General features: G+C 47.6%; 1 protein-coding gene across 1 annotated transcript in view; it reads left to right on the forward strand.

The window, feature by feature from the left end:
- The window catches only part of LOC111157829 (activin A receptor type 1B), a 33487-nt gene that overhangs the window by 12211 nt on the left and 4872 nt on the right, over nt 1-16404 (forward strand). The window contains exons 2-7 of the mRNA XM_022519502.1: nt 4725-4964; nt 5782-6030; nt 9209-9439; nt 12202-12369; nt 13672-13828; nt 15057-15181. Coding sequence (XP_022375210.1) covers nt 4725-4964; nt 5782-6030; nt 9209-9439; nt 12202-12369; nt 13672-13828; nt 15057-15181 — 1170 coding nt within the window. The remainder of the gene's footprint in view (nt 1-4724; nt 4965-5781; nt 6031-9208; nt 9440-12201; nt 12370-13671; nt 13829-15056; nt 15182-16404) is intronic.

A 16404-nucleotide genomic window follows, 5' to 3' on the forward strand; every position in this document is an offset into this window, starting at 1 on the left:
TACTATCCTAAGGAAGCTGTAGAGGGTTTGGATAAGGTCCAAGGAAGACTAATTAAAATAATCATGCCTTGTAATAGGCTATTCTTATCAGTTTGGCCTATCTGATGGAGGCTGTCATCTGGAAGGAGGAGGGCTGGGAGGCAGAAGTCGTGAAGGAGAAGGGCTGCGCAAGCTGGTTTGGGCAGTTCATTGTGGATACTGCAGACTTAGAAGGTGGTCCAGTGAGCTTTGGAAGAGGCAGGTTTAGCGTACCTGAACAGAACGGTGCCCCATTCTGGTACAAAATCAGTGAAGCTTTATATCCCCAACGGGCGATTAATGTAAGCTACAAGTCATAAATACTGTAGCTTTAAGATGTTTTAGAACATTTGTGGGTCTTTATCTACCAGGACAGATGTGGATGTTTTGTGGTTTGCCTCTTACCTTCCAAGGTTAGGCCACCACCCTGTGCTGTCCCATACCCGGTCCCCTGGAGATGTGGTCTGGGGCAGAATAGTGGGCTGAGTGGCCAGGAGCTTATGCCTGTATGGTGGCTCTTGGGAATTCCCATGAGCCACACCCTTGCTAAGTGTCCTCCCAGTGGGTCAGAGAGAGAGAGGACCCAGCCCCAGTGCCCTGCCTGTAGTGGGGTTGTCCTTGCTGAGACCTAGCAGCCTCAGTGCCTCCATAAAGTGCAGCTAGACAGACGCTGTCCAAGTTCGGACTTGTTGGTCTTCCTCGAAACACAGACTCTCTCGTGAATCAATTTTGCTTCTTTATCCTACCACAGACCGCCTTCTGATCCTATTTTGGAGCCACATTCAAATCCTGCTTAGGTGGTTTGTTTTTAGTTAAGGTTTAACTGACTTGTTAATAACAAAAATAACACTAGCTGTGCTAGTGAGAAATTTGTTCTGGCCCCCTTTTTTTAGTGGGGGAGGGGCTGAGAGAATCCTAAGCAGACTCCACACCCCCAGCAGGGAGCCTGACACAGTGCTCCATCCCACAACCCCGAGATCTTGACCTGAGCCGAAATCAGTAGTTGGGCGCTTAAACAACTGAGCCACCAAGGTGCCTCCTCGTTCTGACCACTTTTTAACTTGGTTGTGTCTCGAGTGATTTTGTTACTCCTCTGTGATTGGTTTTCCAAATTGTGTTATTTCTACTACATAACTCCTTGGTTGTGGAATACAGAGAGTTTTAGGTATATATATATATATATATATATATATATATATTGTGTGTGTGTGTGTGTGTGTGTGTGTGTGTGTGTTTGTAGACTGATTTAACCTGATGAGTCACTATGAAGTAGATTATAAAGGGCTATTAGCATTCATTAGTCCAGATTTAACTTTTCAAAGAAATCGGGGTTAGGTTTCTGATTTAGTGAACTAGTACATTTACAGTAAATTCAGATGTTTTTATAACTTTATTACTTACTTTGATAAATGAATATTAACAGAAGACTAGCCCTAACGTCTGTCTTTAAAGTTCAGGAGAAAGTGTATAAAATTTAAAGCAGAACTTCCCAGTGTTGGATCAGTGATCCAAACAACGTGAATTTAAAAACAAACTGGATTCAGATTTCAGCTGGAGGATTTTAGAGGTCATTTAGTTCGTTACCTTCTTTTTGATTAATTGTGAGGAAAATGAGGTTCAGAGAGGTGAAGTGACTTGCCCAATGCCACACGGCTAGTTCCTGGAAGAGCTGAGGCCAGCATAGCAGTTTCTTGCTGTGCTTGCTGTGGTCTTACTGTAACTTGCCACTTCCTAATTAGTGGTTAAAGAGACGTTGTATGTGTGCATGCCTGAGTGTGTGTCTGTTTATGTTTGAGTCTTACATTTAGAGGAGAGAGTAGAGTCGATTGAGCACCTACTTGCCGAGCTCTTTTTAAAATATATTATTTCGTATGGTTCTTGCATAGTCCTGTAAAGCGATTATTAACAGTCCCACTTTACAGATTAGGAAACCGGGGTGCAGGAAGGCTGCTAACTTGCGCAAGGTCATGTGATTGGTGTTAGAGCTGGTATTTGAGCCTTGGGTCTTTCTGACCTGCTCCTGCCATCATAACCCTGCTGTAGCTCAAGTGGTAAGTAACTGAAGCCTTTTCAGGGGTGTGGGCAGTGGTGATGGTTATCTTAAAGATATATCTGTTTCAGACTTCTCCCTCACTCTGTAAAATATATAGAGGTACCCAGATGTGTGCAGAGAGAGTCCTTCTCCGAACACTCATAGCACTTAGCGGATGTTTGGCTAATCTTCATACCATCTCTGTAAGATAAATGGTATTTTCTGGTTAGGTGGCTGAGGCCCAGATAGATTCAGGGACTTGCCTAATTCCTTATCACAAACCCACATGGCCCTGCTCCCAGTTCCGTTCTTCATCCCGTCTCACATAGATTTCACCACTTTTGTTCTTTCCTGTCTTACACCAAGATTGTTTAAGTACTTCCCAAAAATAATGAGCCACGTGTGGGTGTGTTCGTTCTCCAGAATGAATCACTGTGAAAGAGGCCATGAACCAACTAAGGGAGAATAAGTATCTGGAATCAGAGACTCTCGGCTCTCCTGTCTGCTAATTAACAGACTCTGAAGTGAGCTTTTTTTTTTTTTTTTTTTTTGCCTTCTTAAAAGGCGGCTATGGGTCTGGCCTAGTGTGTCCCACTGTGCTCAGAATAGCCCTCTTGGAGTTGTTCGTTTTCCCTTCTTGTTTCCCAAAATAGCCCCAGTGCTGTTCTCTTTGCTGGATGTCAGGGCACATGTACTGAGAGGTGTGTGCTCCATGGGGAACCCCTTTGTGCCTCCATGTCCTCCCTGACACAGAGGGGAGGGGCGTCAGCTTCCTTGGATGGCCGGTCAGGACTCCAGTGTGAGTAAAAGGTTTGGGTCGAGTATTAAGAAGGATGCAGAAGTAAATTTAAGTTAGCAAGAAGAATAAAAGAGGGAGCAAAAAGAGGTATTTGGGGGAAAATGAGGAGGTTTCTTTGTCTTTCTTGTGTCTAAAAAGGGTTGGAATCGAAGTTTAGGAAGAACTTATTTTTAAAATTGCTTTTATGATTTGGATTCTAGTCTAAAGGGACCTGCTTTAAACTTCCTGCCCTTAAAATAGAACACTATCCTCACCCTTCAGCAGGTAGCTGCGTGTTTTGGAATTTCTCCCAGAAGAAAGGGCTCTGATCAAAGGCCTTACGTGAAGCCCCGCAGCGGCCGCGTACCTGTCAGTGTGCGCTCCCCTTTGTTTCTGGGCGTGGGAATGGCCAGGGATTGCATCATTTATAGAGCCTGAGGAAGGGGGCTTGGGCACGGAGATATTTAGAATCTGTCTTTGGAACTGAAAAGCTGAGAGATGCCTTCCAGTGTCTTGCAGGAAGAGACAAAGATAGACTGTTTACAGCGTGAAGGGGTGAGTTACAACAGGCTAGGTTTTCATGGGATTGGTCATAAACGTCTCTTCTCTAGGGGGGCTTGGTTTGAATATATTCCTACTTGGTATCCAGATAGTAGTCAATGAATGTCCACTGTGGGACTTGGGTGGGCTGCCCCCTCCATTCCCTATGGGCGAATGCTTCATTCAGCACCGAGTCCCAGCCTAAGTGTCCCAGCCGCGCTCCTGCCCGTTCCGAGAGGTCAGGGCTGGGTTAGGCTCATGGGAGACAGTGTTGGGGAGAACCAACTGCTGCTGTCTGTGCTATTCTTGTTAGATGGATAAATAAAGGATTTCAGATTCCAGGGCAGCTGAACTGACTTTCAGAGGCGCCAAATTCATTTACACTAATTTCCTGTCAATAGTGCAAACATGTATAAAACACACCCAGCAGAACTCATTAGTCCCAGATATGATTGCACACACTGCCTATTTAGGGGGGGCACACGTGTGTGTGTGTAAAATATATTTACATATATTTATATATTTTATATATGTGTATATATTTTATATACATATATAAGATTTTCAAGTGATATCCAGGGACCTTCCAGAGTAGGTTTAATTTTGAACACTCTTTATGCATCGGCTCATTTGATCCTCCCAATAACTGTATGAGGTAAGCATTAATATTATCCTCGTTATTCTTTTTGCCCCTCGTGAGAGGTGCACCTGCCATGGACCAAAGGGAGAAGAAGGATATTGGACTGGTGGGTGGGAAGCTTTTCACGGGAAGTGATGGTCAGGCTGAATCTTAAAGGATTTGTGAGAAGTAGCCAGGAAAAAAAGCATTGCAGCAAAAGAATGTGTGAGAGCGTGCTGCATTCAGAAAACTGTGGGCCTGCCTGGTGCCGGAGAAAGGGGATGGAATGATGAGCCACCATCAAGTGAGGCAGCCTGTGTGGCTTTGGATGGAGGATATAGGGTTGGGACAGGAGGTGGTGTCCTGTCTTCTCCAAGGGGTAGGTGCCTTCCTCTCATCCTCAGGGATCTATATTTAAAGGAAAACTTCATTCCCAGCTACAGAATAATGTATGATGAGTCTAAGACAGAGTTCAAGAGGTGGTTTCTCTGTTTCTCACAGGCATTAGATAGGGCACTTAGAAGAAAATGGTGGAGCTTGGAAGCTGGGTTTCTGAGCTGAATAAGCAGGTGAAAAGTTGTTGCTCCCATTGTTGGTGTCATCTTTCGTGCCCTGTCTGTATAAAAGCTCCTTATTTGGGAACATCAGGTGTGCTAAAGGATTATATGCTAAGTCTAGAAAAGGACCTAGGAGGAGATCTCCCCATTAATGTCCGCGTACTCCCCAATCTCCTGCAGCTCTGCAGTGTGCGTGTACCAGCTGCCTCCAGGCCAACTACACGTGTGAGACAGATGGGGCCTGCATGGTTTCCATTTTCAACCTGGATGGCATGGAGCACCACGTGCGCACCTGCATCCCCAAAGTGGAGCTGGTCCCTGCCGGGAAGCCCTTTTACTGCCTGAGCTCTGAGGACCTCCGCAACACCCACTGCTGCTATACTGACTTCTGCAACAAGATCGACCTGCGGGTGCCCAGTGGTGAGTGGACAACCTTGTTGGACTATTGGCTCATCCTGGAGGTCGGGCACCCCCATCATCTTATCCTTTGCTCTTTCCCAATGCCTTTGTTTGGCCATAGGTGAAGGTACCTTTTGATGTTCTCCAAGGTACAAGGGGGTGGGATTCCTCCCCAGTCGGGTCTGTGGACAAGAGGTCGGGGGTAGGCAGATGGTCAGGGTAGTCCCAAAGGGAAAAGCCGTGTTTTGGCTGCTGGCTGAACAGCTGTGGGCAGCTGGTGAGGAATGGGAGAGCCAAGCAGGGATCCCCACGGGAAGGTATGGAGACAACCCTTGAGCTCTATGAAGGCGGGTGCGGGCCGAGGGTGATGGCAAGATGGAAAGAGAGACCGGGGTTGGAAAAGAAGGACAGCAGTCATGACTGAGAAGTATTATTAGCTGGCACTCCTTTGCAAGTGTACCGTATTGAAGGCATTACTGGGAGAGCAGAAGAGGAGGGACTTAAAGCTGCAGGGCTTAAAGCAGCTGTTACGAGTGGAAGAGCAGAAGCTGGCCTCCGTCTGGGGCACTGAGGCGGGATAGTCCCATGAAATGCTGCGGATGACAGAGTGGATTGTGAGTCGGACTGTTGGAAAGGGCTCCTCCATTAGAGAGTACTGCATCTGAGAGCACTGGGCAGACAGACAGCCCGGTAAGACCAGGGAGGTCAAGGGCACCTTGAACACAGGCAGAGGGAAAGGGCATTTTTCACGTGGAGGGAGGTATTGGGGACAGATAAGGCCAGAGCTTTCCCCTTTTTTTTACGGTGTTCTTTCCCTCTCCTCTCTCACTTGACCCAGGTCACCTCAAGGAGTCTGAGCACCCTTCCATGTGGGGCCCTGTGGAGCTGGTGGGCATTATTGCTGGCCCAGTGTTCCTCCTGTTTCTCATCATCATCATTGTTTTCCTTGTCATTAACTATCATCAGCGTGTCTATCACAACCGCCAGAGACTGGACATGGAAGATCCCTCGTGTGAGATGTGTCTCTCCAAAGACAAGACGCTCCAGGATCTTGTCTACGATCTCTCCACATCAGGGTCTGGCTCAGGTACCGAGTCCTTCAGCGATTATGTCTGTGGTTGGTCTTCGTCACCGGTTCCCAGCGGGATAGACCGTTTATGAAGAGGGCTGGGCGCTGTGCTTGTCTCTGCCAGCATGAAAGCATTTGGCTTCCTAATTCCCCTTCTTTTGGAGTCTGATATATAATAAGATAATGGGTCCACAGAAAAGCTTTCATTCCCTGGGATTCCAAAGGTCAACTGCAAAACTCTCCATTCCAGAAACCCCGCCTCTCTTCAAGTCTTGTAACTGTACATCTATTAAAATTCACCTGGTTCCAGCTGAGCAGTGGAGTGCTCAGTGGAAGGGCCCCTTTGGAGAAACAGGAGTGTGCCGGGTTTCTGTGAGGTGGTGATAGCTAATCATTGATCTCCGAGCAACCACAAGGGGAGTTTAAGGACACTGAGTAAAGCTGAGAGCTGGGGTTTGGTGAATCATTGACTTGTACCAGTTGCCCAAGGGTTTTTTGGTGGGGGTTATGTAAAGGCAGCCTGGGCTGGCAGCATGGGATCCGTACCATTTGTTTCCTGCACGGCCTGTTGGTAACTGAGTCTTTCTTAGACGAGGGAATTGACCCAAACCCTGGACCTTGGTGGGAGCCTGGAATTCAGGATAAAGGGACTGGGGTTGCTCAGGTCTCAGGGCATAGCTCAGCTAGCTGTTAGATGTGAAAGGAGTACCAAAGAGTCTTTTTATGAAGACAATCATTTTAGTGATGGTGGTATTTTGTCCTTGTTAAAAAAAAAAAATCATCTGCAAAGGACTCTATTGCCATTCTGGCTAAAACATACAGAATCATATTGTGAGAATTTTGTGTGTGTTTACGTATGTTTCCTTGCCGTGTGACAAAGACTATTGTTCTGTAGGGAAATTATGCCATCAGTCATGGCCAGACATTCCTCCTTGAACACAAGGAATACTTTGAGCTGTGACATCTCCTGAATTTCAGTGGTTTTGCCTTTATTAAGCTCTGCAGTAGAGAGTGCCAAAATGATGGATATATTTAAAAGCTGCATATTTTTAGGAAGAGAGAAAATACATGTCTTGTTCTTTGCTGAAAGAGGTAGGGCAGTGGTTAGAACTGCCTGACTGACTCTGCGACTTGATTTGCTTTCACAGGAGGGTAGCTCAGGTTTTCTGGAGTCCTTTTGGAGATCAGAACTAGCCAAGGCTAACGAAGGTCCACGGTCGTAACTTAGTCCTCTGGAGTAAAATTATTATATTAACGATTTCTCCTTGTTCAAGTCCCTTCTTAATTCCAAATATGCAAAGCTTTGAAGGTGTTGGCCTTTTAATACTGTGGTTTTTAAAGTGATAAGTGTTCATGTGGCTTTCAGTTCCCTTCAGCATGTACGTGTTGAAGGCCCTCTGGGTGACACAAGGTAAACAAAGATGAAAAGGGCTGACCCAGGATCAGATAGAAGAGATGGGGATTGCTGGGAAAGGGTCTCATGGGGGAGGTGCATTTAAAGGGGCCTTGAAGACGGAGTTGGAGGTTTTATGAGAGGTAAGAGGACAGGGAACATTCCAGGCCAAGGAAAACCCCTTGAGCTAAAGGAAGGCACAGAAGCTCACCATGTGTTCAGGGGACAATACAGAGACAGGCATGCCCTGCCCACTGGGGCGTGGGGACTGGCAGCACAGCATGGGTGGGCAGGACCTTGGGTGCTGTCCTTTATCCAGTAAGGCAAGAGGCATCTCCCGGAAGTTTTCATGTGGCAAAGTAAACATTCATGTTTTCCCGTTGAAGGAATTCTGGCACTGGTGTGGAGGGTGAATTCACTCATTCACCAACCCCCCCATTAGGGAGGGCAGGGTGAGGCAAGGCTGTGTGTGGGTGTGCAGGGCAGGAGGAGGAAGACAGGGGAGGCAGAAAGACCAGTTGGGGAGTCTTAAAGAAGGGCCAGAACTGGGCGCAGGGGGATGGAGAGGAGGGGTCTGATGTGAGAGACATGTTGGTGGTTACAGAGTTGTAGTTAAAAGCATAAACTTCAGGGGGCACCTGGATAGCTCAGTGGGTTGAGCCTCTGCTTTCAGCTCAAGTCATGATCTCAGGGTCCTGGGATCGAGCCCAGCATTGGTCTCTCTGCTCAGCAGGGAGCCTGCTTCCCCCTCTCCCTCTGCCTGCCTCTCTGCTTACTTGTGATCTCTCGGTGTCAAATAAATAAAATCTTAGAAAAACAAAACAAAACCATAAACTTTGGGAGCAGGCAGTTCTAAACTTTAATCCCTTCTTTGCCACTTGCTGCCTGTATGAGTTCAAATGAGTTACTTAACTTTCCCTTTTGAGCCTTTGTTTTCTCATCTGTAAAATGGGGATAATAACACCATCTACCTTATAGGTGGTTGTGAGGAGATGAGATAATTTATCTAAAGCTTTATCATAGTTCCTGGTGCACAGTAAGCCTCCGGTAAATGGTATTCACATCCACAGGACTTAGGGATTAATAACATGTTTATTTGGTCTGGGAGAGGATGTGAGAGAGCTCCGAGTCAGTCCTGATGGTAACTGTGATTGGATAGATAGGGAGACTACTGAAGGGGGCAAATGAAGCAGTAAATGAGCCCTGCGAAAGACAGTAAAGTTACTCTTAGAATAAGTGTGGGTTGTCTCTTGTTGTGTATCTGGAGCTTGACCAGTGAGCAGAGCTTTGGAGAGAGGTGGGAACCTTGCCTGCCTGACCAGTTGGGCTTTCATGGGCCACACAGCACCGCCCTCTAGTGGCTGTAGAGCGGAGCTGCCTGAGGCACCTCCAGTCCTCCAGCGCTGTCTTTCCTCTTTTCTGCCCTCTTTCCTCTTCAGTTAGCATAAAGTCCTCTCGTGGACTGGCCCACAAGAGGCCGGCTGCAGATTTGGTAAATCTGGTCACACGTGTACAAATCTGTCACCCATACTAACTGAAAGGAAAATTTGCTTAGATAAGGCGCAGCTAATCTCGTGCGTTTCCGTTTCTGTGTCCACTCACTGCCAGTCACTGCCTGGTTGAGCCCTCTGGCTGCTCACCTAGCCATGGTGCAGGGGCAGCCACAGCTGTCCTTGGTCAGTGGACGACGGTGGATTGGAGGCCTTGTGTGGTAATGGCCTTTCCAGTGTGGCAGTGAGAGTGGGAGTTGCAAAGTTCAGCGAATTTTCAATATCTGCCTTCTTTCCATTCTTTGGTCCACAGGGTTGCCCCTTTTTGTCCAGCGCACAGTGGCCCGAACCATCGTTTTGCAGGAGATTATTGGCAAGGGCCGGTTTGGGGAAGTGTGGCGTGGCCGCTGGAGGGGTGGTGATGTGGCTGTTAAGATTTTCTCTTCTCGTGAAGAACGGTCTTGGTTCCGGGAAGCAGAGATATACCAAACGGTCATGCTGCGCCACGAAAACATCCTTGGATTTATTGCTGCTGACAATAAAGGTAATGAGCCGGGTTTGGGTACGGGGGGGTCCCAGAGCCAGCAGTAGCCCCAGAGGGTGGGGATCACTGGGGAAGTTGAACGACTATTGGACCGCCTTCGAGTTACTCCCATAGAAAGAGAATCCGAATAAGCTGACAGTCCTTCCAACTTTTCTTCTATGAGAAGCTTACACCAAAACCCAGGCTCTTCAGCAAGCAAAGTTATTAAGCAGATAAACAAGATCAGCCCCTCACCCTGCCTGCTTACTCTACATTCCTAACACCCCTTCCCCTCACCCCTAGTGTAGTCCCGGCAGGGGCTCCAGTTAATTTACCTTGAAAATCACTGGAATGAAGAATTGTGACCTCACCCCCTGCCAGGGCAGGAGAGCCCAGAAAAGTGTGTGGTCCATGTTCTGTGATGTAATTGGCAGTGGCCACACGTGTAGTGGAGCGGGCAGCACAGCATGGGTGACCTGGCTTCCCACAGAGTGTCACCTCCTCATGGTCTTCAGGCTCTGCTTTTGGTCGGCTTGGACCTGGGGTCGCTTGGTTCCTCTTCCTCTCCCTTCTCATTTTCCTTTAATTTTGGAGTCTCTGTTGTGTGGCCAGGCATATCCTTGTTTTTGAGGGCTTCACTGACCAGGAGAGCAAGAGGTTAACGAATAGTTGATTCTAGGAATTCTAGGAAGCTAGACTCTCATAGCAATCGATTAGCTAATCGATTAATCTAAAGCCAATCAGTCTAAAGCTTTTCCAGTGAGCAAAAATTGGGAGTGAGATGGGGGTCAGGGAGGTCCCACGTGAGCTTGATTGAGGCCAGGGTGTCAGGAGTCCGTCAGGAAGAAGAATCAGTGGGAAGGGCACTGCAGACACACATGTAGAGGTGAGGGGTGTCTGGGACCCTGCAGGTCACGTGGGTGGAGAGGCTGCCACTGCCAGACTGTGAAGGGCCTCCTAGAGAGCCTTACAGTTTATTCTGAGATAGTGGGGAGTACTTGGCATTTCAGTCATTAATTCACTAACAGCCATTGACCACTGTTGGGGAAGACCTCTGCCAGCTGCTTCGATCATCATGGGGAGCAAATCGTGGGCCTTGTCCTTGCAGCTTCCAGAGAGAGGGGGAGGCAGGCATGTGGGCAGGTAGCGCACCTGAAGTCGGAAAGACCGGGAGGTGTTTGCTTGTGCATTTGAGAAGAGTCACCCCGACAGCTATGACACGGGCTGCTCCCATGACATGGCAGTTTCTAGAAGTTAGTGTCTCCAAAGCCTGCAGAAGATGCTAAGTATTTATTCTTCCTTCCTAAGACTACAGCAGACTGCCGATTCCTTGCATTGCTTGGGTGGGGGGGATTGTTACATGGCCCCAACTGCCCCTAAGTGGAAGAGGCTCGGACTCAAACATGGGGGAAGAAGGGGAAGAGAGCATGTTTATTCCCTCTGAGTAAATTGTGCTTTTTATTTATTTATTTATTTATTTATTTATTTTAAAGATTTTATTTATTTATTTGACAGATAGAGATCACAGGTAGGCAGCGAGGCAGGCAGAGAGAGAGAGAGGAGGAAGCGGGTTCCCTGCTGAGCAGAGAGCCCGATGTGGGGCTCGATCCCAGGACCCTGGGATCATGACCCGAGCCGAAGGCAGAGGCTTTAACCCACTGAGCCACCCAGGCGCCCTATTTATTTTTTTTTTTTAACAGCAACATCTTTTGAGAGCACTTCAATTTTACATACAGGTTAAAGGCTCAGAAGATGTCTTCCCTTCCAACTTTGACTTAGTGCCAGGGTCCTCCCAACTTCAGGGCTGGTTGGAGTGCCAGAGCAGTTTGTTGGGTGGGCTCCTTGTTCACAATCAGAGAAGCCAGAATTGGTGCTGTTCCAAAAGCCACTCCCTGTATTGATTCTGGCAGCCCATGTGAATAGGGGTCTGGCTGTAAAAACTCACATTAGGGCCAAGGGAGGAGGAAAAATCGGACTCCTTCGCTTTTGCCTTTTTAGCATGATATATATTATATATATGTATAGTATGGTGTCCTGGAACTGGCACCGGCCTGGAATTTGGAGATCTCAATCCAATTTCCAATCTTCCTATTGACAGCAGCATAACCTAATTAGATTACCAGCTTTGGGTTTTTCTTTTTCTCCTTCCTCCTTCCTACTACACACTGCCTCTCATACCCTACCCCCTAGAAAAACACGTGCTGTCCACCTTCCATTGCTCTTCTGGGGATAAGGTGACCTTTCTGCAATACTTGGAATTGTGCTCTTCATGCACTGAAAAGCATTTTTTTGTCTGGAATATAAGAACACACTAAGGAGCTCTTTGCTCTTCTCCCAGAGAGAGAGAGCTCATGGCCTGGAAGGAGCAGTGGCCTGAGAGGAAGCATTAGGGATGAGCCAGCTGGGGGGGCTGGGCTGTGCTCACAGGCTCGTGGAGCACAGAGGAGGGTCTGCGAAGCCTTCCTCGTTGGCCACAGCGGTACAACCAGTCACGGTCTAATGAGTAGATGAGTAGGTTGTGTTCAGACTCTGACAGCACCTGCCAGAAATAAGGGAGCCTGTCTAAGAAAGAACATCATTCTTCTGTCCTTCCTGGACCCCCACACTGGTAAGCAAGTGTAGATGAAACGGGTACAGAGGGGGAGCCTCAGGAGGTGTGGAGGCCACCATGAAATCAGGCGTCTAGTTGGGAGCTCATGTTGTTCACCTATTCTTTCTTTCCTGCTTTAACCGTTTTGCTGGTAGTTGTGCCTCTTCCAGAACTCCTCTGTGGTTCTCTGCAGATAATGGCACCTGGACACAGCTGTGGCTCGTCTCAGACTACCATGAGCATGGCTCCCTGTTTGATTATCTTAACCGATACACGGTGACCATTGAGGGGATGATTAAGCTGGCCTTGTCTGCAGCTAGCGGGCTAGCACACCTGCACATGGAGATTGTGGGCACCCAAGGTGAGTGGACCCCGCCAGAGCGCCGGGAAGTTGAGTAGACTTTGGAAAGCCGGTACCATCCAGGTTTAGTTTCCAGAATGCCTTTTTCCTGAGGTGGTTGGAGGTGGGCCTCAAGAACTGTGGCCCAATCTAAGGGAGAGAGGTTTTGAGTTTCCCTTGAGAACAAGAGGTGTCTCCAGTGGGGTCTTTCCACCTCTGTCTTTAGAATTCCCTCAGGGCTCTGGAACATAAAGTTTCCATTGTTTGTCAACGGCTGGCCCGGCATGATTGCTGAGTGGTGAGCTAGTGTTCTGTCATCCCCGAAGTCTCCACACACATGTAAAAGAATGGAGCCCAGAGGAGAAAGGGAGCTAGGGCAGAGGAACACAGTTCACTAAAGTCATGTCACACATTTGCTATTGGGGACAGTTGGCTTACAGACTGCGTGGTGGGTTAGACACTGGGCTTTTTCTAACCTAGGAAGGTTCTCCTGGAGGAAACAGACCTCGAACTTCCTTGTAGGTTGACTGTGACATCAGCTCTTTGGGGTATCATGGTTCTTTTTTTTCTTTTCTTTTAAAGATTTTATTTATTTATTTGACACCAAGAGAGAGATCACAAGTAGGCAGAGAGGCAGGCAGAGAGAGAGGGGGAAGCAGGCTCCCTGCTGAGCAGAGAGCCCAATTCGGGGCTCGATCCCAGGACCCTGAGATCATGACCTGAGCCAAAGGCAGAGGCTTAACCTACTGAGCCACCCAGGCGCCCCTGGGGGATCGTGGTTCTTGTCCACGTTGTGGGTGTGCTCCCTAATTTCTGGTTGACCAGGGCAATGGCTCTTGCTGGCCCTGACTGGAAACCAACCATTAACATGTGATCCTGCTCCTAGCCCCTGTAGGGCTTCTGTGTGACAGTACCATGTGACAGTAGCAGGCCTTCTCTTCGCCTCTTTGACAGTGAGAGTCTAGCCAGTACAAAGCAGTTCTTCTTGGAATTCCTTTGCAGTTCTATCCTGGAGTGTATCAGTTCAGGGAAAGGAAAGGAGGAGGAGGAATGAGAATCACTAATGTGCATGTCCTTCTGAGCTCTTCACTTACCCACATTAATGCGTTTCGTCCTCACATAGCTGTCAAGTAAGGACTGGGGTAGCCTCATGTTGTGGATGAGAAGACAGAGGTGCAGACGGGTTAAGTCGCTTTTTAGGGTTACGGGGTTAGTGGAAGGCAAAGCCAGAAGTAGGACCCACACAGTCTGGCTGCAGAGTCTTAGGCTTTTAACATGTATTCTCTCTCTATATAAAGATCCATATTTTCTTTTCTCTGCCAGGGAAGCCTGGAATTGCTCACCGAGACTTAAAATCAAAGAACATCCTGGTGAAGAAAAATGGCATGTGCGCCATCGCAGACCTGGGCCTGGCTGTCCGCCATGATGCGGTCACGGACACCATCGACATCGCCCCAAATCAGAGGGTGGGGACCAAACGGTAGGAAGGCCTTGGGCCTCTGCCTTTGCCCTGCCCTTGTACTGAGACGCGCATGAGCGCCCATCTCCCCATCTGCAAAGGAGAAAGAGACATAGACGTGGAGGTGTGGCCTTTGCTCTCCCGACAGTGGAAGCTGAATCAAAGCCCCACCCCATGCACTGGAAAGCCGTGCTGGTTGCCTCCAACAGATTCGGGTGTCGTGAGCCTGGCTCTCAAGAACCAGACACACGTAGCTGTTCTTGGTGTTGGGCAGGGGAGGCAGCAGAGCGAGAGAATCTGGAGAAAGATCTGAGAGGGGGCAGGCTACAGCCTTGGCTGGGGCAGGGAGGAAGAATGTGTAGTCCCAAGGGTGCTTGTGCTGACACAGGGCTATATTTGCTCTGGGGTCAGAGCAGGTTTGCCTGCCTCGAGCAGAGGTGACCTAGGGTGGAGAGTGGGGGCACCTTTAGGATTATGGGTCTGCTTCCTGTTTCATACAGAAGTGAAGGAAGGAATAAGGAATTAGGATTGTAGATTGATTTCATGAGTTGGAAACGGAGTGGTCTTGCAATGGGACAGAAGAGGAGATCTATTTATCTGCCAGATTTCAGTGAATTTGACTCAGGTGTGCTGCTGCTTTCCTCCTTCCTCTTGACCTGTATGAGTACAGCTACCTAGGCCCCAAAGTGTGAGGCCTGAGGTGACCCCCCATTGGCCTTCAGGTGTGGGGGCTGCTAAGGGGTGAGGGGAGTGGCTCGAGTAGTACTACTTAACCAAGGAAGACTTTAACAATCACCTAGAATTAATTTCATTTTTATCTGTAATTAGGCAAGATAACAAAAGAAGTTCAGAGTGAAATTTAAACTCAACCCATCACTGTGGCTACATTCAATTAAGTCCAAGACCCCAGTGACCACCAGATGTTATGGGTTGTTACTGCCCTGTGATCCACAGAACAACTACTACTGTCAGGAAATCAGAACATGCAAAACACACTTACATCTCGATGGTTAAAAAATAGAGGTACAAAGAAGAGCAGCCTAGTATCACCCAGCCCCGGCTGAAGTGTTTAGATTCGAATCCAAAACATGGGAGTTTGCAGTAAAGAGAATTGATCACTTCCTGCTCCCCAGGGAGCATTCTTGGGGTGATGCCTTTCTACATTCAGAGGGCCCCTGAATCACTACTTGAATTTAAATGAAGAAATCATCGTTTTCTTGGCGTGATCTTACTTCCTTTGCTCTTGCAGATACATGGCCCCCGAAGTGCTCGATGAAACCATTAACATGAAGCACTTCGACTCCTTCAAATGTGCTGATATTTATGCCCTCGGGCTTGTGTATTGGGAGATTGCTCGGAGATGCAATTCTGGAGGTACCCTTCTTTTTTGTCTTCTCTTGCTCCCCCATGCCAGTCCAGCTTGCTGGATCCACTGAGGGTGCTCACCTGAGGGGGCTGGTGTTTCTGTGTCTCCTTTCTCTTTACAACCTATTGGGTGTCTAGTGCCAGAGCCCGTTACACCTCGGGTCCTCATCAAAGATGAGGGAATCTTGGAGGTGATTGTACTAAAGGTGTGTCGACTCTGTTGCATAGTGCTTTTTACAAAATTGTATTTATTTTTTAAATTATTTTTATTTATTTGAGAGAGAGAGTGTGAGTGCGCTAATGGTTCAGGGGTTGGCAGAGGGAGAGAGAGAGACTCTCAAACAGGCTCCATACCCAGCCTGGAGCCCAACTCAATCCCAGGACCCTGAGATCATGACCTAAACTGAGATCAAGAGTTGAATGAATGCTTAACCGACCATGCCATCCAGTGCCCCTGTAGAATAGTGTTTTACATTGTAGTAACCATTCTGGAGGCTTATTTGGCTTACATTTTTGTTTGTTTGTTTGTTTCTTTTTTTTTTTTTTTTTTTTTTAAACACATTGTCCTTATCCTCAGAGTTTGGGAAAGCCCCGGGCAGGAATAGCCCAGGACTAATGCAGGGCTTCCCTTTCCATGAGAGGCAGGGAGTATGTTCTGACACCAGCTCTCAGGCCATAGTGCTGATCAGATAATGGTGGTAATTTCTGAATTTGGAACAGAAAGTTTATTAACATACAGGATTTTCTCAAAATGAGTTAGGTTTTTTATTCTGTAATTGTTTCTTACACCTTTGGCATTTGCACTGCTCCCCCATAGCAGAATCCAGTAAAAGGTAGTATCAGATCTAGCAGGAAACATTTTTTTATCATTAGCTTAGTACATCAGTATTATACAATGACTTCTAACTTTTCTGCCATGTGAACAAATTCAGGAACCACTAGAATCTTTCCCTCAGCCATTTGTCTCTGATGTAAAAGATTCCAGGTCAGTGGAAATGAAATAAATTAAAATTAAATGAACTTAAAAGAACTGGTAAGTCCTCCAGTGGAACGTTCTTCTGTTTTACTCACCTTCTCCGTCTCTCATGTGTTTGGGAAGATTCATATTATGGAGCAGGCACCCAGGTATTATTCATGGAATTGCACATATAACATTTTTAAAAATTTATTTTTAAAGCAAATTTTACCCCCCAGCCCCCAACATGGGGCTTGAACTCATGATCCCGACATTA

Source organism: Enhydra lutris, unplaced genomic scaffold (genome assembly GCF_002288905.1).
Source record: "Enhydra lutris kenyoni isolate GAN:26980312 unplaced genomic scaffold, ASM228890v2 scaffoldscaffold56, whole genome shotgun sequence".
Classification (NCBI taxonomy): domain Eukaryota; kingdom Metazoa; phylum Chordata; class Mammalia; order Carnivora; family Mustelidae; genus Enhydra; species Enhydra lutris.